Source organism: Aulonocara stuartgranti (genome assembly GCF_965226115.1).
Source record: "Aulonocara stuartgranti genome assembly, chromosome: 14".
Classification (NCBI taxonomy): domain Eukaryota; kingdom Metazoa; phylum Chordata; class Actinopteri; order Cichliformes; family Cichlidae; genus Aulonocara; species Aulonocara stuartgranti.
In genome coordinates, this window is record NC_138950.1 from 24,946,905 (window position 1) to 24,973,347 (window position 26,443).

The 26,443-nt window shown below is 40.3% G+C and overlaps 1 protein-coding gene across 2 annotated transcripts; it reads left to right on the forward strand.

Moving 5' to 3' along the window:
- The first annotated feature begins 31 nt into the window (after positions 1–31).
- On the forward strand, positions 32–22,005 carry igsf5b (immunoglobulin superfamily, member 5b). 2 transcript variants are annotated; one of them, XM_082501862.1, is made up of 10 exons: positions 32–182; positions 1,155–1,250; positions 4,548–4,856; positions 9,145–9,272; positions 11,215–11,380; positions 13,973–14,104; positions 17,079–17,103; positions 17,888–17,976; positions 20,471–20,535; positions 21,079–22,005. In XM_082501862.1, exons 2-10 carry the CDS (start codon positions 1,202–1,204, stop codon positions 21,187–21,189), a joined length of 1,074 nt encoding a protein of 357 aa, XP_082357988.1. In that variant the 5' UTR covers positions 32–182; positions 1,155–1,201; the 3' UTR covers positions 21,190–22,005. The 2 variants fall into 2 exon arrangements, with proteins under 2 accessions (XP_082357988.1, XP_082357989.1); XM_082501863.1 differs by lacking the exon at positions 20,471–20,535 and having other exon boundaries at positions 21,079–21,184.
- Positions 22,006–26,443: the final 4,438 nt, after the last annotated feature.

Below are 26,443 nucleotides of genomic sequence, written 5' to 3' on the forward strand. Positions count from 1 at the left end.
CAGTCTCTCCCACACTGTGTATTTACGCATGTGTGTGTGCAGCATGGGCCAAAGTTCCCACTGAATTTGGTAATATTTAACGGGACAGTTTGGTGTGACATGGCTGAGCACCACGCATGAAGTGGAATTAGAAAACATCGATGACATTGTTTGCTTCTCATACACAGAAACTCCAGATCAAGGTGAGTGAAATATTACACAGCTGGATTTTTGAAAATGCTGCTTTGGATCGTTTGAGAAAGGAATGGTTAGGAGGCAAGTGCAGTTGATCGAGTAGCTCACACTGTACCTGAGGGGTAAGATGGTGTTTATTCTGAGCGTGTAGCGATCGCTGCACCTGTGTTAGAGAGAGCACAGAGCTTTATCACAGGTTTATTCAGACTTAATTTACAGTTTGTGTAACTCGGGTTGGCTCTGTTTGCATTGATGCCTTCAATTTAAATAAATTCCGAGTTCATTTTTTTAAAAAAGTGTAAATTCACAGGGTTTGAATCTAACAAACAGACATTTTGTCACAATTTTCTTTTCATCATTTTTTGTGTTGGAGTTCTAAAATTAACACAGAAAGTACAGACAGTGGAGGCAGATCAGAGCTTTAACAATAAGGAGGAATCTGGCAGAAAATTGAATGTATTTAATTTCTGACCTCCATATTTAACTGTGGAAGGTTCAGGCATTTCTAAGGTGCTGAAAGGAGTTAATAGAATTCGTATTAATGTTACTAATAATGCTGTCATGGTTTCCTTCTCTAAGAACCGTGGAGTTGTTCTGCCAAGCTATCTAGTAGAGAATCTGAGATATTTTTAAAGCGTGAAGAAAGTGTTTGTCCTGCTGCTGGCATGAGAGGAAAAGCCAAATGAGCCTCAAAGTTGTTCAACCTCTTAAAACAATGAATATATTTGCAAAATTTTGTACGTATCTATCAAGGAGGCATTAAAATATTCCCAACAGATGGCAACAGAAAGCTTTAGAAGTTGCATGATCATCATAATAATGAGGGTTAATATGCTGGGAACCATGAATAAATGATAAATGTTTTGATATTCCTCTGTGGTCAAAAATGAACTATCGTGATAGCCGTCATGGTTAAAAACATGCAATTATGATTGACCATTGCATCCATTAAGGGAATAACAGAATCACTGTTGTTTCAGGATCGTTCTGCTTTGAATAATGGACTGACTGGACTGACTGATCAGTCATGGACACCTTCCCACTGTTAGTGCTCCTACTGTCATGGAGGACTGAAGGTGAGAGTTCAGCTGAAAACAAGCACAGTTTGTTTGTCTGGGGATGTGACACAGAGACCAGTAATGTGCTCGAATTAACAACTTCATTCATTGGTGTGCTGTGCTTGTTAGCAGCATCCGTCAGATTAAAACCACAGACAATAATTAGAGGGCCTAATGATCTATCTTCACTTTGTAATTAATTTTCTTAAGAATGGCTGCCTGTCTAGTTAACAATTAGATGTACCCAGTGGTCAGGGGACTTCAGAGTCACTAGTTCATGGTCCCAACAGGAGGAAGCAGAAATTATGCTCATTAGTTTGACATTCTCTCATAACAATGAAAAGAAACTGCTCTATAGGCTGGCCTAGATATTTCTCAGACCTAATTTCCTAAATGGATGCATAATTCACAACTCGGCACACGGGCTGTAGAAGGTGCAGTTATCTCACCACAAACAAGTTATACATCACCCCGGGCACTGTGCCATAAACGTCACGTTTCGAGGTTCGCCATTAATATTAATTCCTATTTTCTTTTACCTCTCGGCTTCGGAAAGCCACAAAACATTCTGGAATTCAACTGTGTTTTTATTTGCATCCTTGTTTCTGTGTCTGGGTGATTTTTTTGTAGAAAGATGAAAAACGCGCCCTAACATTTGTTCATCTTGAATGTGTTCATCTATTTTTGTCCCACTTATCTCATCATTGTTGGTTTTTATATGTAGTTATTGTTAAAATGTGTTACTCCAGTGTTTTCTTATTGTGAGTCCCAATGGACCGGACCTCATTCCCTGACAAACAATGAAAGATTTTGGCTACATCTCTATTAGCATGAGACCCTCTTCTTTGGTGAATGCCCCAAACGTTTCTCACTGGTCCAATGATGTGTTAAATTGAGGTGAAAGCTCAATTATTTTTGGAGGGTAATGTCTGACTTTTGTAACTATCACACTGACAAAGAAACCATCCAAAACCCCTCTTCCTTTAACCATATCTTTTCAGTGTCCCTCTTTCTTCCTAACTCAGTGTATCTCTATTTTGTCCACTGTTTACATGTCGACATGTGAACTGTTAAACTTATTAATAAGAAGAATTTGCCAAAGTGACAAACAAAATCAGGGAGTTGTGTTGTCTCTTACTGTCTCGCACTCATTCTCTTTACATGTTGCATTTTTTTAGCAATTTTATCTTCTTGAATCGGTACTTTATCATGGTGGAGGGGTTTGTGTGTCCCAGGGATCCCAGGGGCTATTTTATCAGGGGTCTTTTTCACCCTGGTAGTGTCTCCAATGGCAAATTGGTTCATGGGTGAGGGACCAGACAAAGAGTGATTCAAAAGACCCCTATGAGTGAAAAATCTAGGGAACAGTTCACCATGCCTGGGATAGGACTACTGAGGCCTACTGAGACTAATGATTGGGACATCGAACGTCAGCTCTCTGGTGGAGAAGGAGCCTGAGTTAGTGCTTGTGGTTGAGAAGTACCAGGTAGATATCGTCGGGCTCACCTTAATGCACAGCTTGGGCTCTGCAACTAGTCTCCTGGAGTTGCCCGTGGTGAGAGGCTGGGGTGGGTATTGTAGTATTCCCCTGGCTTGCTCTCACCTCCAGCTGAGGGACACTGGAGGTGAGAGCATTGAGTCCAAATGCACCATGTTCAGCACCTCAATTGCTGAAGATGCTGCGCTGAGCTGTGATCGCAAGGTGTTTGTTGCCTGTCAATCAGATGGTGGGGTGAAGGGAGCCATCAGGCTGAAGAAGTAGGCCAATCGTCTTGGCTGCCCTGTGTCACTGAAATGTTCATGATTTTTATGGACAGAATTTCTATGCGTAGCCAAGTAGCGGCAGGCTTCCACTTGGGCAGTCTCAGAATCTCCTCTGCTTTTTGCAGATGATGTGGTTCTGTTGGCTTCATCAGGTGGTGGAACTTCAGCAGTTCACAGCTGAGTGTGAAGGGGAGGGAATGAGAATCAGCAACTCCAAGTCTGGGGCCATCGTCCTCAACTCTAGGTCCGAGACGAGTTCCTGCCCCAAGTGGAAGAGTTTTAGTATCTCTGGATCTTGTTCATGAGTGAGGGGAGAAGGGAGCGGGCGATCGGCAGACGGATTGGTGCTGCGGCTGCAGTGATGCAGACACAGTACTGGTCCGTTGTGCTGAAGAGAGAGCTGAGCGTAAAAGCCAAGTTCTCGATTTACCCGTCGATCTACGTCCCTACCCTTACCTACTGTATGGTCATGAGCTTTGGGTAACGACCAAAAGAACAAGATCGCGGATAAATCAGAGCAGGCAAAGTTTTTGCCAATCTTTTATTGTCCAGTTTTTGTATGCCGATATGAATTGTAGCCTCAGTTTTCTGTTCTTAGCTAACATTTTGTCTTCTCCAGACCAATCTTTGTAAACCTAGAGATACTTGTGTGGGAAAGTCCCAGCTGATAATTAGCTTCTGAAATACCCAGACCAGCTTTTCTAACACCAACAACAATCCCACATTCAAGGTCCCTTAAAGCAACTTTCCTCCATATTTTGATGCTCAGTTTGAACTTCAACAGGTCATCTTGACCATGTCTGAATGTCTAAATGCTTTGAGATGCTGCTGGTAAGACATTACAGTTAATAAATCGAAAAGCATGAGTGTAAAAAAAACCACAACAATTTCTTTGAAATCATTGTGTAATTTTGAGTCACACTTGATTTTGTTCTTCAGACAACCTGAATGGACACATTTCTGGTTATTTTGTTTATTCTTTAATGTTTTAATGTCTTCATCTTGAACTTGTGTTTATCCCCTGAATATGAAATGAAAAAAGAAAAATATATTTTTTAGTTGACTAATTCATGACTCCATTTTAAATAATGAACTACCAGTGGGTGATCATGCTGTATGTGAACTCTGGTTTTGAAGCAGCCAATATGCATCAGGCAAAAAAAGTAAAGCGATTTCTTGGATTACATGATACACAGTGTGTGATGCTTTAGATATTTTGGCAGACAATTTTTCTTGCTCTTGGACTGAGTGAAGCTACTTGCTCCCCCATGAATTTAGCCCTTATGTTAAGCTATGCTACACGGCTGCTTGCTGTTTGAGTACGATAGAGTTTCTCATGTAACTCTCAGCAAGACAGCCAGTAAGTTTGTTTCCCAAAATGTTCAAATATTTCTTTAAAAGTACTTCAGCAGTGGTAAGAAGTGATGCTCTGGAGAATTGTTTTGTTTGACTTATCTCAAAGATAATTTCAGACAGATTTCTAGATCAAACTTGATGTAAAATAAACAAATAAATTACAGACAATGTTTTGTTTATGCTGGTTTTTTGCAGTTGAAGCTCAAATAAAACTATTCCCAGAAAACCTGACGGTCCTGAGAGGGGAAAAGGCCAGATTTACCTGCACTCCTTCTAACAGCCAGTGGACTGCTATGATTTGGCTGCTGAATGGTGAGGTAGCACTCACTATCTCTAATAAACATGGTGTCCTGCAATCCCCCAACACGAATATGAGTCTGATGGCTGAAAAAAAGAACGACGGATGGATGCTTGTCCTGAATAACACAGAGAGACACGACCAGGGAGAAGTGACCTGTGATCTCCAGGGCGTTGATAGGAAAACAGCGAGGCTGTTTGTACAAGGTCTGTACATTCGTGTGTGTGCGTGCGTATGTTTGTCTGTGGGAGAGTCTATGTAGGTGCATTTATGGGTGCATGCATGCATCTTAGTGTATGTGTTACCTAGATTCACTGAAGCAAGATAGTAGCAAGGTAGGTTTTTTTTTTTCCATTGCAGAGAATTTCAAAGGCTTTTGTGAAGCCATTTTCCCTCAAGGATACTCAGTTTCTTGTGAACTAGAAACTGCAAGTACTCACACACACACACACACAAAGCAGATGGTGAAGGCTTTTAAAAACCTTTGCCTCAAACACAACAGCAAAAGAATTTTGCCTTCCAACTATCGCGCCTTAATTAAGACTCTTTTTTTGGTTTAGTTTGCTTTGAAATGGGAGACTGAAGATTGCACGTTTTCACTTTACCGTAAAAGCAGCTGAACAAGCGCCCAAGAGATCAATAGCAAGGGTGGGGAATCATTAGGGCCAACGTGGTGGAGTGAAGTTGCTCAGGCATGTTCGATGGTCTCTGCATTACTCTGTGTTAATGGCAGCGTGGGCGGTGTCGGGGATATGAACTGATTGGCCCCCAGACATAAATACAAGATGGAAACGCTTGGACACTCCATGCCAGTCAGAACAGGCAGCAGCAGCACAGGATTTACAGGCTGCAGCTACAACCAATCTCATTTCCTCTTCATCCCTCATTTACTGTATACTGTATGGCATAGCATACATCCACAGCATGGATGTATACCATGCCAGAGCGAGGCATGTTTGCTGAGAACTTTAGATTTAGGACAAGACAAGCATCGGTCATTTTTGTAGATCAAAAAACTACAGCAAAGATAGATCGAATGGATCACAAAACATCTTATGTGGTGTGCACAGAAAGCAGTTTTATTTCTGGGAATGATGATTAGATAAATTTAATGGATGGATGGATGATTATTTTCTAGCGAAATAACTATAAATTAAAGATCAAAATCAATCACAGTACTATCAAGCTGCTGAAAGGATCAAATCAATTAGGGTGACATTAACTTACATCACTAATGCACTTACTATCTTTTCATTTCCATTCCCTGCATTGTCTTTAACTGTTGCAATGCAGGGATCTAGTGAAGCACAATAAATATACATCCGAGTGATTAAATGTCTCTTTACACTGAATGGGAGTCAGTTAATTAAGAAAAGCTGAGACTTTTTAACTTGCAGGCTTCTTTTTGTTCCCATGGTAAGGAGGCAAAAGGCTTAGGAGGCCTGGGTGTGGTGATGACAGAGACGGTGTAAAGCTTGTGATTTTAACAGTAGTTCTGATACCCCAGAAAGCCGATTCTGTTCTTCTGGATGTTGCGTTTTCATTGGGAGAAACAGTTCATCACTCAGTGATACTGAGACTGGATGAGTGATGAAACATTTCTCCCGCTGAAAACGCAACGTCCAGAACAGAATCAACTGCGTGGTATTTCCTTACCTGGATGGTTAAGCATGCATCAAGGTAGTCCTGATGGAGTTGTCATTTTATTCGAAAAAAGTACTGCAGTATCATCCAAAATGTTTTCAAGTGGGATTTTCCTTTTACCATTTACCTTGGGAAAAATACATCTAGCAAGTTACTGTAATTTTTAGCCAGACCAATCACAAACATTTTAACGTCTACACAAATGGGCTATAAGGCTGGTTGCAGAAGGGGCTTTTTTCCCCCCTTTTAGATGAATGGAAGATTGCAGAGGATACTATATTTGTTCTCACCCCAGATTTAAACAAATATGTATTGTAAGGCCACAAATAGTGCAAACTATTTCAGTGACACAACCCAAATGTCAGTTTTCGAGAACCAGAGCACATGAGAGCTACAAATACTACCCAGTGAGTATTAACTTTAACAGTTGCTAGAGTCGCATCCTGGTGTTTAAAACAGAAGGTTCTTCTGTAATAATGCTGGTATTTTAAAGTTATTGTTAATCTCTGGTTTCGCTTGAGGTTTTTTTTCCTGTTTAAAAGCCGTTTTTCATTCCCACTGTCACCAAGTCATGGCTCATGGGGGGGTCTTCTGATTGTTGGTGGGTCCTCTGTATTATTGTAGGGTCTTTACCCTACAATAGAAAGCACATCGAGGATACTGATAATGTCATTTGGTACTTTATGAATAAAGTTATGTATTATTTAAAAGGCAACAAATTGTAGCTTCACATTTTATTTGAAATCTTTGCATTCACTTTGATGGAATGGCCATATATGCACGGCGACCCAGTTCCCCAGGCAGCTAACAGTTGGACAGATGTCTTCTGGTTGTTGGAGTGTGATAGGATAATGAGTGTGTCTGACATGTCCAGTTTGTACCCTGCCTTTTGCCCAGTGATAGGATGGATCTTTTTATCCAAAATTCAAGCGTTTTGAAGTATTTGTTAGCTTGATGTGTTACCAGAAATTTGGATGTTGCTAAGTCTACAACCAGAGTTCAAATTGGCGACTGTTGTGATGGTCATGTTTGATTTGAGGTTTCAGTGGTCCCTCTGAGCTGCTGATGTCACAATTTTAGCTCACATGGAAGTAGCTTGCATCAAACAAAATGGCAACTCAGGGAATTCTTCAATACGTGCTTCAGTTTATTTGCGTCTAAAGTGCGTGCACTTGAACTGAGAGCACAGCTAAAAAAAAGAACTAACCCCCCCCAACATCTCTGCACAATGCGACAGGAAACGAAACCAATGACCCAATGCCTCCAATATATCATGGAGAGAGCCCCCATTGCTGCCAGTGCCACAAATCCCCACTGACATATGCAGCCATTAACAGCAGTGTGTGGTGAATCAGGCCCTCCAGTCTGGATGCAGAGGATCACTAGGGCCTGACATAACCTTTGAATTAATTGTGCACCCTGGCACGCCCAGTTAACAGTCAGCAACTCTGCATGTGATTTGTGTGCAGTGGTCTCAAAAGTACGGCTGGAAGAGAGACGCAGACTTACAGCGAAGCTGCTTGACTCTGTTCCCCCCCCCCCCCCCCCCTTATCTTCCACTCTCAAATTGTCCCAAATGAAGATGATGCAAATATAACTACACCCTCTCCCTGCTCTTTCTGTGCTTAGTTCTTATGCTTGGTAAATCACAAATGCAACGCATCTACGCAAACCCTTCACTCAAGCAACTTAGTGTGGTTGCATGCGCTGTTGACTACGAACGGGGACTGAAGTGAAGGCGAGGCTGTAGAAAAGGAGACATGATAAATCAGAGAAGATAGAAAATGCTTGTGGTAATTGGTCTGTAGAGGCGTAGCAGATATTCTCATTGGAGTAAGCTTATAAACACGCATAGAGTGTGTACTGTTCATTTAAGACAAATTGCACAGGCACACTTCAAATCTGCGCGTAGACACATACAAATGATAAAAAGCTTCCTTTAGAACAGCAATTTAGTCTCCCGAGGATCCCTGCTGAAAAATCACTAAAATTACATTTAGCCGAGAGCCCCCTGCTTCACACTACCAGTCTCCCTACAGTGATTAACAAACCATATGAAACCTTATTTCAGGGATCACGTAGGGCGGGGCTTTGTGTGCCGATGCCTTTCTTTTTCTGTTCGGTTGTATCAATCAGCCACGATCGCCAGAAGCTGCTCATCAATCAGTACAAATGAGGCTGCTGGTTGCCTGCTAACCTTTAGTTGGCGGTGCTGAGATTGTGTAAAACCGGAACTCCACCATCAGAACGGGTAGTTCAAAGAACAGGAGTGCGTATGGTGCTCATGCCACCAAATCAGGCATCAAATAAATGCTCCTAGAGGAAGGGGACAGCCAATAATGTGTATAAAATATGTGAGGATTTGAACCTGAATCAACACAGACATGCCATTCGCTCAGACAAAGCACCCAAGTTCCTGCAATTATCTTTCTGTCTGTAGCAATTGTGTGTTGCCTCCACCACCTTTCATTCTGCCTGACAACAGACTTCACATATGAGATACTGTATCTCCCGGGGCTTTAAGTGGCTTATTTGGCTGGCAGGGAAGGAGATGAAGGGGAAAGAAAAGGAGAAGCATTCGTCAGGCAATTGAGAATTGGAGACATGTGATCAATCACCTGGGACGAATGAAATCCATCTTTTGTAAGTGAACAGCCCAGCTGAAGAGGTGATAGCAGAGACGCGTGCATCCAAACAGAAGGATTTCAGAGGAGACTGATGATGGCGCTGAAAGATTCCTACCCACTCACTTACATTTATACATAAGGACATCTACTAAACGTATGTGAAACAGAAATAAGGCAAAGAGTACATCATTCAGGTTTATGACTGACTGTTTTCTTATTTCAGAAAAGGGCAGTGTGAAAATCCTTGGGAATAACAGGTTGGCTTTTCAGCGAGATTCAGTCCTGTTTGAATGTGAAGCAGCAGGATGGTACCCTGAGCCTGTTCTGAAATGGGAGGTGAATAATAACAAGGTAAATACATAAAATCAATCAGACAAGATCATCACTATCTTTAACAAACACCGGAACTAAAACTTGTTTTTCTTACTATTCAGCCTGTAGTATATCCTGCTATGCCCTCAGGCAGTGCAGCCAGTATATCTGGTACTATAAAGGGACTGTTAAGTACTTTATTCTATTTCTTGAGTAATAAAATCGTAGCTACTACATTAACCCTCTGAGGTCTACGTTATCATTGGTGATGACCGTAACCAGAACTCCAGGCAATCAGAAGGAACAAAGGAAATAAAAAATATTGCCATTTTCCCCCAAAAAGTCTGTTTTGGCTGTCTCTAAAATATAAAGACTTAAATTCAGGTAGGTTTATGTAGTTAACATCACAAACACATAGTGCCTCAAATGTAGAATTTCAAAAGGGGCAAATTAAATCAAAGAAACTCATCAGATTAGATTTCTTCTGTAAAATCCTTTGCACTCAGTGACTTCCTGAAATGTTTGACCCATAAATATCTGCATACCTTGTGCATGAGACCAGATAATGGACTCAATCAGGGATATTCCCCTCTTTCACCTTAAAGAGCTCTACAGCGTGTCTTTAGGAAGTGCTGACTGATGAAATGTTGTGCAGTGAGTTCTGATGCATTTGGCTGAACCCGACAACACAAATGCTGCGAGATACATCTGCCCTCATCCTGTTGCTTTTGTCTGCAGTGAATAAATCAATAAATGCCAAGCCACAACACAGCCATCCCTGTGTTCGACTGATCAGACACTATGTGATTACATTTTCTAGTCTATAAAAGGAATCACGCTCCTTGGCCTACCAGGTTATTTGTCATTTTCTAGTTCTTCAACTGATGATTCTTGCAAACCAAACTTACTGACTGAGATCTGAATTCCAGCTTACGGATCCTCTGACTTTCCAGTGGAAAGACGCGCATGCTCTGAATGAACAGAAATGTGGGAACAATGAGGAGGACTTCTTGAATTTTCAATTTATTTACCCCTGTGTTTCCTGTATGCTGTTGTCAAGTTGTTTATATTCTGTCATTTTGATAGTTGTTTGTCTCTGGTGCTGTGTTTTTGTCTGACGTCCCCATGTCTTGTTGTCTGATTTAGTTTCAGCTGTGTCTCACTCTGCCCCATTCACCCCTCTGTGTATTTATAGTCTCTGTCTCCCTTTTTCTGACCACCTTTACTCCTAGCCTTGTTGTGCTTCTTTGGATTTAGCAGTTTCTTTTCTGTTTTAGAGTTTTATGGACTTATACTCCAGCTGAATAAAGGTTGTTTTTATTTTTTGTCAAGTTCTGCCTTTGAAGTTCACATTTAGGTCCTTTTCTACACAACATGTCACTGTAAGAGGCCAGAGGCTTTGGCAATGAGTATAACAGCAGTATATCTGGAAAAGAAAATGGCCTGGAATGAAGTGTTGTGGGATAATAAATGAATAACAATGTGGGAAATGTAAAATGTGAGCATGCAATAGCATTTTACACACTTGGTGTAGTAAAATGTGGCCTCGAAATCTATATCTTTATTTTCTATACATGAGCACTCAGCAAGGCCAAGGTCAAATGCTTAGCCAATATAGGTTTCCATGTCCCGATCTGAATCTGAAACCCAACATCTGAAAAAACATAAATCCAAAAAGACAGACAAACTAAACTAATTACACACTCCCTCCATTGAGGGAGGGAATGAGACAGTGCAGTTGCCTCCTCTGATGACAAATCTCAGACACACTGGTCACCTTCCAACTGCTCAGTTTCTCCAATTTCTTCTGAAGTGGGCACAAATCTGTCTGTACAGCACACATTCACTGGTGAAATGTCCCTTAAAACAGGTTATATTCAGGGTGCTTACTGAACAAACAAGACTGTAAACATTAAAATTAATAAGCATGTTAAACTATAAATAATAATGGTCCTCTCTGTCTTGGGGGAACGGTGCGGAGGTGAGTCCAAGTGAATACAACATCAGCAGTGGAGAGTCGAAGGAGAGCCTCTTCACCTTGACCAGCAAGCTCAGTGTGCTGGCAGCAAAAAGTTCTCACGTGGACTGTCTGGCCTCTGTTTCTGCCCTCCCCCAACCACTGAAGAGCACAATCAGTCTAAAAGTGGGTGAGTTACATTAAATAACACACACACACACACACACACACACACACACCCACCCACCCACCACATATTCTGAAAATATTCTGTTTTTTTTTTCATCTGAGATTGTTGAGTTTAGACATTTAAAATATTAATTCCACTCTTCCAGTGATGTAAAGAATATGAGCTTTCAATATCCATTCATGTGTTCTAGCTCTAAATTTTCTTTTGCTATTAGACATGTTTCTCTTATGTACATTTTCAAGCCTTTCAGCTAGTTTCCAGATTCTTCTGTGTGAATTTCAGTTCTGCACTTTGGCTGTCAGGTGAATGATTTGGCGTATTTCAGCCCATTAAACAAGTTTTTTTTGTTTTCAGCAATTATAAAAATTCAACTCAAACCATTCACACTGCATTTTCTACAGGAAACGCATTCTCTAGTTTTATATACCGGTTTCAGTCACTGTTGTTGATATGTTAACAGTTAGAATAAGTTCAAATTCTCTTAAAAATAATAACATCAATATGTTATGTTAAGAACACTTACTGGACTTGTGGAAGTATTTGGAGAACCGTGAGGGGCCCTTACAAACATTTGAAAGAAACAAATCTTTAATCATAGATGGAGACTTATGCAAAAATATTAATGAGGTTTTAAAATTTGACTTCTGTCATGGTGTGCTGTGGCAGGCAGGTTGTAGGACCCAAACACACATGACTCGTACGCGGAACGAAACTTAAAGCGGCAGCTTTTATTGCTGGAAAAACTTTTCATAAGAAAAACGCAGAGTAGTTTGGGCCCGAAAGCAGGATTCATCACGTCATTGCTTAAAGACCGGATAGTCTGATGCTGATTTAAGAATGTATAATTCTAGAAGGGTCAAACTTAGCATCAGAAAAGAAAAGGTGATTGAAGTGACTTTGAACGTGGCATGGCTGCGGGTGCAAAATGGTTTGATCTGAGTATTTCAGAAACTGCTGATCTACTGGGTGGGAATTTCCCACACGAGCATCTCTGGAGGTGAAGGACAAAAGAAGAAGTAGCAAGCCTGAAAAAACACATCTAAGAGAGTCTTTACTGGACTGTGTGCACAAACAGAAAATACAGATTTTCAGCCTGGTAACCTCACTTACCTTTTTACGCCTTAACCTGCATAATTTGTGTCAACTGCATTAATGTATTTGTAAGTTAAAAGTTTCATTTACTTGTAGTAGGATGTAATCATGTAAGTGCTGTGGTATCTTACTTCTCAGTTACTACCTTTAGGTGACACTGAATGTCTATGAGCAGCAACGTTCAGTATTTGTCATTTTTCAGTGACCTCTATCTCTGTGTTTGATCATCAGTCTGCAAAGGCAGTGTGTTTTTTTGTACTATGATAATTTTCCATCTGTACTCTGCATACTGCAACAGAGCACTGATTCTTCCTGCCATTTCACATCTACTGTGTTTAGAGTGCAATATAAGAGTTTGCATTTATATTATGTTCCATAGCTTTTTGGAGACTTTTATGTTGTTAGGCAGGATGTTAGGCAGGATCATGGCATAACATTGAATTTTAGGTGTTAAAAATACAAAGTGACTGCTTTTCATTTAATCAAATAAATAAACATTCTGATGAAGAGCCACTAAGGACGTTCTTGGAGTAACTCTCAGCAATAATTTGTACATGAAATAGTTAGTAGACATGTTATTAACCCTATCAAAAAATCTTTAGTTCTATTCGGGTACAAAGCCATAATTTAGGCTACAGGAAACAGTTTTATTCAAATACAGTTTATTGTCAAAATGTTCAGTGACTGCACTTTTACAACTTAGCTATTATAAAGTGACCACAAACATTTTAGAGCCAATTCATAGTGTTTAATTGCTTGTGTGCTTGAATGTATTAATGCCTCTGTGTTTAGTCTGTATAGTTTATCTTGCCACTAAAACACATTAAATAATTGAATAAAAACTCACAAATTACTTAAAGATTCAAAACAATTTTACCTGTTCACTTGATGCCAGTTCGGCTCTTTCTCTGCATGTCACTCATTCGCTGATACAAACACACACACGCACACATGCACACATGCACAGTGAGAGTTGTCTGTCAAGCCTCTTTTTGTTCTGTCTTGCTTTCGTTCTCTTTACATGTCTTTTTGTTTCTTTTTTTAATCTTTCACTCATTGTGTTCCTCACTTTGTTCTCCATGTTTTTTTTTATATCTGTCCCCTTCTCTCTATTGGGAAGCATGTGAATCATCACTGAGCGATATTTTAGATGTGGAGAGCGGTACAGAAAAAGGGCTGCCAAGTCAGTGCTGGATGAGTCTGCATCACAGGGTGCTGATGTTACAAACCTCTCTCCGAGGCCCAAATCTTAAAAATACAAACGCATTTAGAATCTTAGCATTTTCAATTTGTTCTCGCTGTTGCAACAATTTCTTCACTCAGAGCAGCTTCCCTCTGCACACACCCTCATGACTGTACTACAAATTAAACCAGGAAATTAAACAGTTTTCTATCCACCAAGTCTGCAAATCTGCAGATGAGCTGCAATGTGAAAAAGCAGACAAAACAGAAACACTGCTTTCTTTTTCTTTACTAAACAATGTGACCTTCTCTCCTCAGTCGCCGAGGTGTTGGAGGAAGGAGGCTACTGCACAGTCCCGCTGGCGATAACTGCCTCCCTCTCTGGTTTTCTGGTGCTCCTCCTGCTCTGCATCTGCACTGTCCTCTGCTACAGACAAAGGAGACAAGCAAGTAGGCACTTTACCTTAAACTGCTGTCCGTGAACATACATCACACTTTTCCAGCACAGAAACTGTGAGTAAAGTATAATGAAGAAGACGGGTGGATGCATGCTGTGACTCGGCACTGCCCCATGGTGGCCTTCAACAAGGGTACACAGTATTCTTTCTGACAAAAGCAGAACATTTGTTCTCAGCAGAAAGGAAACAGCAGCAGGAAAGGTTATAGAAGTGTGTGTGCATGGCTGCAGAGTGGGAAGACTAAGTGTGATTTTAGTTGGATTAGTGTAGGTAGTAGGTAGGTAGTATTTCTTATAAGAACATCCCTTACACAGTGAAGCGTTCTTACATTTATATCAGCAGAATCGCCAACTATTCAGGTACATGTCTGCACACATAAACAAAGGGACTCGCACAGTAACACACAGCCACGAAATGTCATTGGGATATTTATTTGCTTAGAGAATTCCTGGAAACACAGAAAACAGCCAACCTAAAGGCTAAGTCTGCAGCTGTGGTCAGAAATTAACATACAGTACACTCATTATGGGCATGAATGTCATGGTACTTTGGGGCCTTTAATGACTTCTTTGAACTGTTGTTTTTCCAGAGTACAATGACTGTGCTGCATACATCTATAAAGACTTTTAAAAACACGATTTTTACAAGTGTACATAAACCCCCACTAATATTTATTTAACATCCCTTAGCTATCAACATGCTTTTGGCATAATTCAGGCTGAATATTTGACTCTTCTCTTGGCAAAACTGGTGGATTGGTGGAGTTTATTTAAATTTGGCAACCCCCCCCCCCCCCCCCCCCCCCAAAATAAAAAAAAAAACAAACAAAAAAAACAAACTAGCTTTTAAGCATTGTACACAAATTTTCAAGGGGGTTGATGTCAGGACTTTGGGAAGCTAATTCCAGAAGCTTAATGTTAGTCTGCTTCACCTATTCCAAAACCAGTTCTGATGCGTTTGGCATCATTTTCCTGCATAACACAAAACTGTGTTAAAGTTTCACCTGTTTAGCTGTTAATTCAAAGTGAAGCTAAGTAAGTCCTGCTCTTTCATTATTCCATTCACTGTGCAATGTACCAGTACCACTGGCAGCAAAACAGCCCTCGAACATGATGCTACCACCATGCTTGACACTTGGTACAGTATTCTTAGGTTTGAAAGCCTCACCTTTACTGCTCCAAACTTACCTCTTGTTATTGTAGCCAAATAACTCAGTCTTTGCCTTGTCTGATCATAAAACTTGTCTTATTCATGTGGAAAGGTGCAAATTTCAGGCAGGTTTGAAGGTGCTGATTTTGGGCTTCTTTCTTGGCCAGCACCCTCTCAGTCCATGGTGATGTTAAACTTGCTTCGCTGTGGACAGTGTTACTGGTTTTCCAGCAGTTTCCAGTTCATGACAGGCTTAAGCCTTGTGGTTGTTCCTGAACATCCTAACACATTTCCTCTCATCTGAGGGTGACAGCTTGGGTCTACTTCCAGACTTCACCAACATGGTGACACAGCTTAAAAATCTTTACCTCGAGTTGTTTAAACTGATGATCTTGGAGTCTTCAGTGTTCAACAATGGATCTCAGAGATCTTCCCAAAAGCATCGAGCATTGGTCAGTCTGCTGCATGCTATTAAAAGAAACTACCAGATGTGCTCAAATTGATTACTGACAAGAGGTCTTGTCAAGCTTAAAGACATTGCAAAACCTTCAGCACCACTTATTAAAAGGGAATGTATTTATATATTTGAGCCTGTATGTATACTTTGGCTCTGTGTGGATTATAGAAAATCGTGTTATTTAATGTCATTAAATATTTATTTTGTACAATCACTCTATCTTGGAAAAAGAACAATTCAAAGAATTCATTAAATGTTACATCTTCTATGTTTGATTCTCAGGTTATTGTAGGCAAACTGGATAAAATGTGCTTTTTAGGTGGATTTTCTACTTTTGAATAGAGACACCTTTTTATGTGTTAAGCTATTCTGACTGACTGTGCTCTTTGTTTCATATTTACTGTACAAACAAGAAAGGTTTATCAATCTAATCACACAACTCTTAAGGAAAAAACTCACCAAGCATACAGTAATTAAAGACTACAGATAACAAAGGCCATCTCCGAGGGGAAGCTCACTCTAGGAGGCAGAAGAGGTCTGTTTGTGTGCGATAAGAAAAAAGTGGCCCTGAGTCACACACATTTTAAGTCAGTGTAATCCCTGTGACTGATTCTGGACCACTGCAAATCGTGGCCATGGTTTGGAGCCAGGGGATTATTATAAAGCAGGTGTGACCTTTCTCTTTTGGCAGTTGATTCAGTACCTGAAACGTCTGATACCTCCTCCGTCATTCTCCTTGCTCCATTCTTTGAAACATCCTTGAGTTAATTCATAAGGGTGCTTCTAATGTTACGGGATGTGGCATGCTTTCGAGTTGCTGAGCTCTTCTCTGAGTAATCCACCTCAGTAGGGACTAATGTATGCTTTGGAATTATGGGGGAGAAATGTAAGGGATCGAGCTCTCAAAGACGTTGGCCAGCGTGACAGCAGGGATTTAAAATATAATGACAAAGACTGGTTCTCTGCCTATAAAGGGAAAGTGAAGCATTTATATCTCTCCCGAGGCAAGTGCCATCTGTACCATTGTTACGCTGGTGTTGTTCTCGCCATGGCCAGGAGGACCTTTGGCAAAGGAAACCATGAAGCCATGTTACAAAACTCATTAGCTCCAGCTTTCAGTGCTAAATTGTAGACTGGCTGGAGGCTGTGATATTAGTGCAGAACCCAAACTAATAAACAGCAGGACATTTACAGCTTTCATATTGATGTAGATGCAATGAGCAAGCATAATGTTTCTGTGGTCAATGCAGTGAGAATAATAAAGTTAGCAGCTGATAGCTCATTACAGTAAACTCGATGCCTCTCTCTCTCTCTCTCTCTCTCTCTCTCTCTCTCTCTCTCTCTCTTTTTTGCTTTTCAGAAACAAGCCCGCAGGAGGTACTAAGGTGAGATTTAAGAGCTCTTTTGTTATATACAGAGATTTCTAACCCTTAGATCTACTGTGGGACTTTTTTGTGGAGGAAGCAGCTTCTGTAATCAGAGACCTACAGCACAGTCCTGGGTGCACTGAGCTCCATTTATATTTTAAGATAAGATAAGATAAGATAAGATAAGATAACCTTTATTAGTCCCACACGTGGGAAATTTGTTTTGTCACAGCAGGAAGTGGACAGTGCAAAAGTTATGACGCAAAAATTAGAATACAATAAGAATAAATACAGTACACAGCTGTACAGAATAGAATAAAATAATATACTATATACAGTAGAATAAAATAGAATAAAAATATACAATAAGATAAAAATAGAATACGAATGCTATTTTACATTAGCTGTTAAGAATTCATGCAGCTTATTTCTGGGAATGAAGAGGTTTTCATTGATTATCATTATAAAAGAAAATTGAAGGCACAAATTTGAAATTCCACCTTTAAAAAGTAATTATTTTGGTAGTAATTTAACATGATTCGGACTGTCATTAGCTCTTTTAGGAAGCTAACTTATTCAACATTTGTTTTCCATATAGCTGAAATACACATTCAGAGTTGAGTACTTCAGTCTGATAGTAAAATAAAGTGAAGAATGATGTCCAAGTACTTTATAATGAAAACAGCACAGAGGCCTGTAATATACTGCAGCTTAGCTGGGAGAAGAAAATTGTCTTTTCACAACAGCCTCTGATGATGTGACTCTGCCATACCTCCGCTAATCGTTATCATTTCTATTGCAGGTTTGACCAATCGGTGTTTAGTAGAAGCGTCGATGCTGATGCGCCGGAAGGGAAAGTTAACCTGGGATACTCTAGTGAGAGCCCCACAGGTGAGAGTGACCAGCAGGTCGTTACCATTTGGATATGTTTACAGTCGCACTGATCTAAACGACTTCAGTGTTTGTGTTGCCTTCCGGAGATGTTTCAGCGTAATGTGCTGTGTTCAGTGATCAATTTCTGCATTGACCTTTCCCGGTAAATTACAGCACTGGCGCCTGAGCAGGTTTCATTTTCACATAATAGACGTTTTGAAACGTGCGTGACTAATTCAAAATAAATCTATAATATGATAAAGTTTTTAATTTCTTCTGTCAAAGTCAGATTATGATCACTTAGCAGTGCAGTTTTATTGCAGAGTGATTTGGCTGCTTTGGCTTTTTCCACAATAACAATGTAGCTTTTCATGTTTGCTGTACAGAATTACAAAATGTAGGTAACATTAGAATTTGTGAGCTATGTGGGGAGTAAGCCAGTAGAAAAAGATATTCATGCAGAATTCAAAAGCACAGCTGCATGGTTTGCAAAATGATCATGTGTAATGTAAGTTACACATGATTTGTGGTGGAAGAGGAAGAAAAACAAGATAAATCAATCACACTGGCTTTTTACAATAGACCGTTAAAACAAACAAACAAAAAAATCAAAGGTTTTGCTCCCCGGGGAAAAAAAGGATCTGGCTCTGGTCTTAAAATTAGGTCAAAGCAACCTCAGATGACCTATAAAACATGACATTTACATGATGTCATTATTTATTTAACAATAAAACAATAGCAGTGCATGAAATACTAAGTAGACCCCATTATTTGCTAAAGATATCAGCACAAACACCTCAAACTAACTGTTGAGCACGATGGTGGAGTGGTGATGATTTGGGTTTGTTTTGCAGCTGCAGGACCCGGGCGCTTTGCAGTTAATGAATAAACCATGAACTCCTAGCTTGTATAAACAAGTTTAGCAGCAAAAACAAAATCGTATCTTTTCCTCTGTGACCTTATCAGTGTTTCACGCTGTGGAAGAATTTTGTCCCACTCTTCTGTACAACAGTGCTTCCTGATAGGTTCGTAGCTTGAACCCATCCGCTGGAACGTTGAAGACAATATAATTACACTGCAAAGCAAGACACAAGTAGGCAAGGTTCTTCATGTTTACTCATGCATGAGGGAGATCTGGCTGGAGCCAAGCGTCGTCCCACCACCTGACCTCCATCAGACTCTCAGCCAGGCTCCCCATAGCACTCCTTTTATTGTGGTTACATGAATATGCATAGGGTCATTAACATATAGCATCTTACATAGGTATACATGTGAACAAAGAATACTGTGTGTGTGTGTGTGTGTGTGTGTGTGTGTGTGTGTGTGTGTGTGTGTGTGTGTGTGTGTGTGGGGTCAGAGTGTGACCCCATAAACGACTTCCTTAACCTGCTGGTCTGGAAAATCCAACAGTTCATCTAAACAAAAAGCACTTAGACTAGAACAGACGTAGCTACGTTAATCCTACCATAAAACAAGAAGAGAAGGTACGACCTCTCTCGTGCTCCCAGGATGTGGGTGTGCATTCTAGTGTGGAATACACACCAAGCCTTTGCAGCCTGTTAAAGATCACAGTCCTATCACTACACAATTGATTATACACCTCTAAGCATATATGGTTAAATATTTCTAAGCATAAATGACAATCAACAATACAAAACCTAACACTTCTGTTCATTGAGGTTTGTGTCCCACCGTGACATTTCAATCACTGAGATTTGGACTTTGACTGCAACAGTTGTAATCACTGTCCTATTGATGAGTCAATAATGGCCAAGCTTTAGATGTCGGACAGATGGCCTCACATATGAGTCTAGAATACTTTCATGGTTGACTCGATGACCAGAGGATGCCCAGCTCCTGTTGCTGCAAAAAGCCAATTTACCCACCCTCCACCACTATGCTCAACAGTTGGAATCAGGTGTTTGTGCTGATATGCTGTGTTTCATGGCATTATGCTTGTTCTGTATATATTTTTTTCAGTTGCTTCCTTTAGAAGATCGTCTCCCTCGCTCCCATCCCTACTATCCTCTTCTGTCACACTAACCCTCTACATGTCCTCCTTCACTGCATCCATGAATCTTCTCTGTGATCTTCTACTTGTCCTGCCTTCTACATTTGCTAGGCAGGAATAAAGCTTTAGAATATAAGTACTTTTTTTTTTTTTTACCATGACTTTACATAAATACACATAAATTACAAATAAGTCTTTGGGTATGTAAGGTATTTGAAAATAGCTTAACGCGTGTTTCTTAAAATGTCAATTAGGTTTTAACCCCTTAATAATTCATAACTACAGTAGGTGGCTCCAGTGCATCTTCAGGCAACCATAATTTGTCATATCTGGGTGTAAAACACCACGATTGTGTGCTACCCATTCCAAACCTCTGAGCCATTAAACCTCCTAAATCCTGCTCTCTCCTACTGAGGTCTCCTTCAGGTCCGAAGTATGCTGTTGCCGCTTGAAGGAGCTGTTAGGTTAGATGAAGCTAAAAAGCTGTTTTTCACTCTGCAGATGCAGTTAACAGTGAGCTATTCTGGGAAACTCGTAGACAGATGGACTTTGTCAGCTTTCGCAAGGTAAGATAGAAACAGAGAAGGTGGGAGGGATAGGAGTCAGAGAAACAGAGATGAACTGGAGCTGAATAATTCGGCCAGTCATTCTGCAGCTGGACGTCATGTCACATCCTTCCCTGTTACAAAGAGCATAAGGGAAATGCACTCTTGCACCTCTGCTGGCCTCCCATCATGCAGATTAATCTCAACAGATTACTGCATTAACCAGTAATAATGACACTATTTTTAGTTAACAGGACATCTGTCATCACCCTCATTGTCATAATGTATCATAAATGATGATCTACAGATGTATAGACCAGACCCTTCAAATGTATCCTCCAGCTTGGTCTTGTCAATACTGTAATTGCACCTCAGAAGACTTGCAAGTTGTCTTGCTGTTTATATCTCTCCTGTTGGTCATTAATGAATGACTGGTTCCTATTAGTTTAAGGCAGTAGTTTTCTTCTTGGTGTTTTCACATCACAGGTACCTGTTGTTCTTCTACTCTGCTCAAAAATGTTGTAGTTTTGTTCAGTAAAACCTAAACTTTGACGGTTTCATCAGGTCCCTGATGTCGTGTCCTCCAGCAGCTTTTCTACACAAAGTGAGAGCCAGGCCAACATGTGTCCCCCAGAGGATGACTGCAAGAATGTCCGGAGAATCACCACTGTTTGAATATTAATGTTATGTTTTGTTTGCATGACTTTTGTATAATTATTCACATTTTTTATAAAGCCACAAGCTAAGGATATATGTTTTTGAACTACAAGTATCTAACACAATCATTTAGCAAAAAAGAAAAATCACTCTCTGGACACTTCATTAGTTACTCCTAGAGTGAGAACGATGTGTCATCCTGCTGGAAGAAAAAGATGGGTACACTGTGGTCATAAAGGGTTTGACATGGTCCGTAACAATACTCACGTAGGCTGTGGTGTTTACCAAGGGGCCCAGAATGAGCCAAGAAAATATTCCCCACAAGTGGCACCTGGTGTGGGTTTCTGCTGCTGTAGCCCGTCTGCTTCAAGGTTTGACATATTGTGAATTCTGAGATTCTCTTCTGCATACCTTATTTGTAACCAGTGGTTATTTGACTTATTGTTGCTCACTGAATATTTTCTTTTTCAGACCATTCAAACTAAGCCCTAAAGGTGGTTGTGTGAGTAAATCCCAGTAGCAGCCGTTTCTGAAATACTCAGAGCAACCCGTCCGGTTCAGAGTCACTTAAATCACCTTTCATACCCAATCTGATGCTCGGTTTGAAGTTCAGGGGGCTGTCAACCATGTCAACATGCCTAAATAAAGTGCTGCCATGTGATTGGCTAATTATATATTTGCATTAATAAGCAGTTAGACACGTAAACCTAATGAAGTGGCCAGCGAATGTACGCTGTGATGACTTTTCTCATTTAATTTTAATGAAACCATGATATCTCAACAACACATTGTATATTTTAAATTTTTTTTCAATAAACTGTATTATTGCATATGAAAAGATTTTTGGCCGATCACTGAATCCTTGAATTTACAGTCATAGTAATTTGAACCAGCATGCCGGATAACCCACAGTAAACATTTTTATACAGAGTAATGAGCATTAAAAAGAAACTTCATCTGGCAGCGTTGCTATGGAGAAATCAAATGGACCCTTTGAGACAGCTGCTCGGATGCTCAGACAGATTTTAAGCAACTTAAAAGGCATTAGAGTCAAAGTTTAACCAGGATATCAGTCTGCAAAAGCTGGTGGATGCTTGATTTTATACAAGGTTTAAAGTGATGCTGTGAACACAGTCATGAAAAGGAAACGGCAGTAAAGTGCAGTGCAAGTGCTGACTGGGGCTGTAAAGAGAAAAATACCAATGGTGAGATTCTTTAGTACTACATGGGTGATATAACATTTGCATTCTATAACAATAAAAGACAGAGGGGAGGAGAATGCCGGATGCAGAGGTGTATGAATCTGCCAAACACTTTGCAGAGTGTCTGGCAGTTTAATTGTCCTGCTGAAACTCATGTGTTGTTTTCCACATTTCAGAAACCATATATACAGTAAATAAAATGGTCTTGATTCAATCATTCACCATATGAAGCCGTGATCATATAAAATAATGTTATTATATATGACATAAAATCTGCCCCAATCAAAAGTAAGGCTTTTCTAAAGTATTTATGCACCATTTGTCACCTCTCACAATTGCAAAGGCCTTGAAAGGAACACGGAAGCATGAAATCAGCAGCTTATGTTTTGTCGAATGAGAAATGCTTTTTCATTACACCGAAGGCCAATACGTTCTGTCAAGACCTCTAAGCTTTAGATTTGATTTATCTCTGCTGGCAACCTTGATTAGCTGAATATGAGTGCTAGTGCAAAGAAACGGAGAGAGAGAATGGGATGCCGGCTAAATCCCTGCAAATGCAAATGCCGCTGAAAACAAATACAGTCATTTGCAACACGCTTGAATCGCTTCCTGTAATAATAAAGAACGTACAGTGGCACAAAGGAGAATGTGTTTTATTTTTTCAACAGATTCATTCTGTCAGAAGAAAATGGGGGCTATGCATGTACAGTATATCTGTAACAGACGCACAGAAGTTGGCATTTCGCGGAAGTCTCGCCTTGAAATGTCAGTTATGTAGTGACAGCATGCATGCTTGCATTATTGAAAGAAGCATGCTGACATAGTTCTCTGCTATTCGTTATCACCAGATGGCTGACACAGATCCTCACTTTCGAAATCACATCTCGCTAGTGAATGTGAAGAAAGTGTTTGTCCTCCCTCTCTCCTGCTATGCTTTCATCATTTCTGCCTTCTGTTTTCTCGCACCGATCGCCCGGAATTGAAGCGACAGGCTATTAAATAAATTAGGTTTCCTTCAGCAGGCTTGACAAAGGCAGCGGCAAAATGAGAGGCCTATTACATGACCCGCTTTAGTGTTTTGTTTTCAAGCTTAACCTTACCCTTCCCTGGGGCTTACTTAGAGCACTTCATGGGTGTCAGTTACGGTTTGTAAAATGGTCTGGCGGGTATCATTTGTGGGTATCGAAAGCTCACAGAGCCAGCCGCTGCTTGCCTTTCCTGGAGAAAAGCTCTGACAAGGTACCTGCACTCATATCCGGAGCCTTTTTCTGCAGTGCTTGTCAACTCATTTGACATCTGTCCTGCTTCTCCTTCTGCGTGACACTACAGTTCCACTGCACATGCTCGGTTCCTGGTGCCACTTTGGAAACCAGGTTGTTACGTCAGTCAGTGCAGCAGGTATCTCCGTCCTGCCAGCGTGCATCAGAGAAAATTACTGAGTGGAACACAACCATCGGGAACTACCAGAGAGGAGTCTGCTGCTATGGTGCTGCTCCCCAGCTACCTCAATGGTTTTCTGTTTGGCAGTTAGCAAGAAGCCACTACACCCTCCTATTTTTGGTGTGTAGATAAATAAATGGAAACTTTGGTTAATGGCCCTCCAGAGTACAACGTCTTGTCTCCAGTGGCTTGTTATATACTACTTTCCACTTCCTGTTCGTCAGGGTCCATTAGCAGTCCAGTCACTGATCTGCTGCTGGAAGAGAATTCACTGAGGGGAGTGCATGGAAACCACTATATACAAATGCACTGTTAAGAGTTTTCTAAAGGCTAAACTCAAGAAAAGACAGTCTGTTTGTTGCCATTATAAGTTCTAAGAACGACAAGACCAAGGACTGCCCACCTGTGTGTGGCTCACAAAAACAGACCAACAATGCATTTTGTGTTATGTATGAAAAGGCAATTTCATAAACAGCTGTGCTCTATGTGTTTAGTATTTATTAGTGCTGTCAGCGTTAATCTTGTTTAAATGACGTTAACGCCATAACTGCATTAACGTGTCAAATCTCTGTTAGCGAGTTAGCGCGGATCACCCTGTGGATGGGGCTGCACGGTGCTAACGCGTTAATGAGCTAACCACGCTAACGCGTTCCTTCAATATGACTGTGATAATAAAACACGAACCCAGAGAGCACTTTATCGTGAGCTTGATAAATATTTATTCATGCACAGCAGTCTGCAGTGACACATAAAAACACTGCCACCCTAAGTGCTACTGTGCTGACTGACGTGAATTAAATGGACACACTGTAAGGGCAAATTAAGCGACTGATGTTTTGTTTGGGTTCTTCAGGGCCAGCATGGATAGAGCGCCATTGATGAATAACTTAACACGTCCACTCATTATTGAAATCCAATGCTTTTAAAAGCATCATGGCATGAGGCTTCTACTAAATTAAAGGCTTTTAAAAGTTACTTAGTGCCACCGAATAATGTGTCCAGAGACAAAAAGCAAGTGAGGATAAAATCCTCCCGCAACCTTGTTAGCACAGGGAGGATAGACTTTATTAACTGTTCAATGCAATCCAGCAAATCATTGTGCAGAGGGATGATCTCAGTGATCATGCAGAGCAGATGGTATTTTTAAAAAAGAGAAAAATCATGAAAAAATGAATAAATATGACACTTATACACTTTAATTTCTTCTCTTAACTGACTGTTATATATCATATTAATAGAGGATATGAAAAGGTTTGTTTGTGACCTGCAGGTTGATTTTCCTGGCTGGCCAATAATGAAAACTATAAACAATTAATATATTTAATTACCATGATTTATTATTGCACCAAACAAAGTTAAAGATTTCTAAACATTATCTACAGTTATGTCCATATATATTTGGACACTGACACATTTTTCTTTTACCTGTTTACTGAAACATTTTCCAATTATACTTATATAACGGAAAAGGACATAATGTTTAGACTCTCAGGTTTCATTTGAGGGTGTCCACATTCAAACTGGATGAAGGGTTTAGGAGTTTTAGCTCCTTGTAGTAGTATTAGGAGTGACAAAATCTACAGTTTTGAACATCCTGATACAGAAATAAAGCACTGGTGAACTCAGCAAGGCAAAAAGATCTGGATGTCCACAGAAGACAAAAGTGTTGAATGATCACAGAATTATTTCTATGGTGAAGAAAAACCCTTTCACAACAGCCAGCCAAGTGAAAAACACTCTCCAGGAGGTAGGCTTATTGATATCCAAGTCTACCATAAAGAGAAGACTGAATGAAAGTAAATACAGAGGGTTCACTGCAAGGCACAAGTCACTCATAAGCCTCAAGAATAGAAAGATTAAGTTTGACAATACTTTGCTGACACCAAGATCACCCTCTACCAGAATGATTGCAAAAAATAAGCATGTAGAAGGCACACCACATCATCTGTAAAACACGGCAGATGCAGTGTGTATTTTTATCCATAGTAGTTTATATTTGGCAGCCCAGCTCTGTTCTGCTCTGTTCTCTGCCCTGGCAGAAGGAAATGTTAGCATAAAGCTAACTCACGTTTGCATAGGTCACAAATGCACCCAAATACAAAAACAAACAAACAAATTCAGAGCACATAATTTCTGACTAAACAGATGACTAAAAACAGAGAGGAAAAAGACTATTTTTATACAGGGTACAATTTTTAATAGCTTAGTCACACTAAAGTAAAAAAAAAGGACAGCAACCTCTTTGCAACTACTACACTAAATATTTTTGCTGTTTGGAGACTGAGTGCAAATAGTTGCAGCGACCAACTGGTCAAGCAGAGCTTAAGCATGCAAAACCCTCAAACTCACAAAGCAACTGCAAAAAGGTTGTCTGTTAGGAGGCAATAACTGCAGTGTGACTTGGACCGACTATAATCACTCTGAAGTTAGCAAATGATTGCTGTCTAATTCATAAACGCAGATTGCAACCCACTGCAATCAAACGGAGTCAGTCTGCATTATGAGGGTAACTTTTCTGAGACGTCTCTTTGCAGCAGATGACTTGTTTAATGTGGTTGTCAACTGGTTGCATTCTGGTTGTATTCCTATAAAAATACAAGGATGATAAGAGCCCTGGCTAATTTACAGTT

Coding starts and splice junctions, on each gene's coding strand:
- igsf5b (XM_082501862.1), top strand. CDS start 1,202: ATGGACACCTTCCCACTGTTAGTGCTCCTACTGTCATGGAGGACTGAA. Junction 11,381..13,972: donor CACAATCAGTCTAAAAGTGG/GTGAGTTACATT, acceptor TTCTCTCCTCAG/TCGCCGAGGTGTTGGAGGAA. Junction 14,105..17,078: donor CAGACAAAGGAGACAAGCAA/GTAGGCACTTTA, acceptor TTTGCTTTTCAG/AAACAAGCCCGCAGGAGGTA.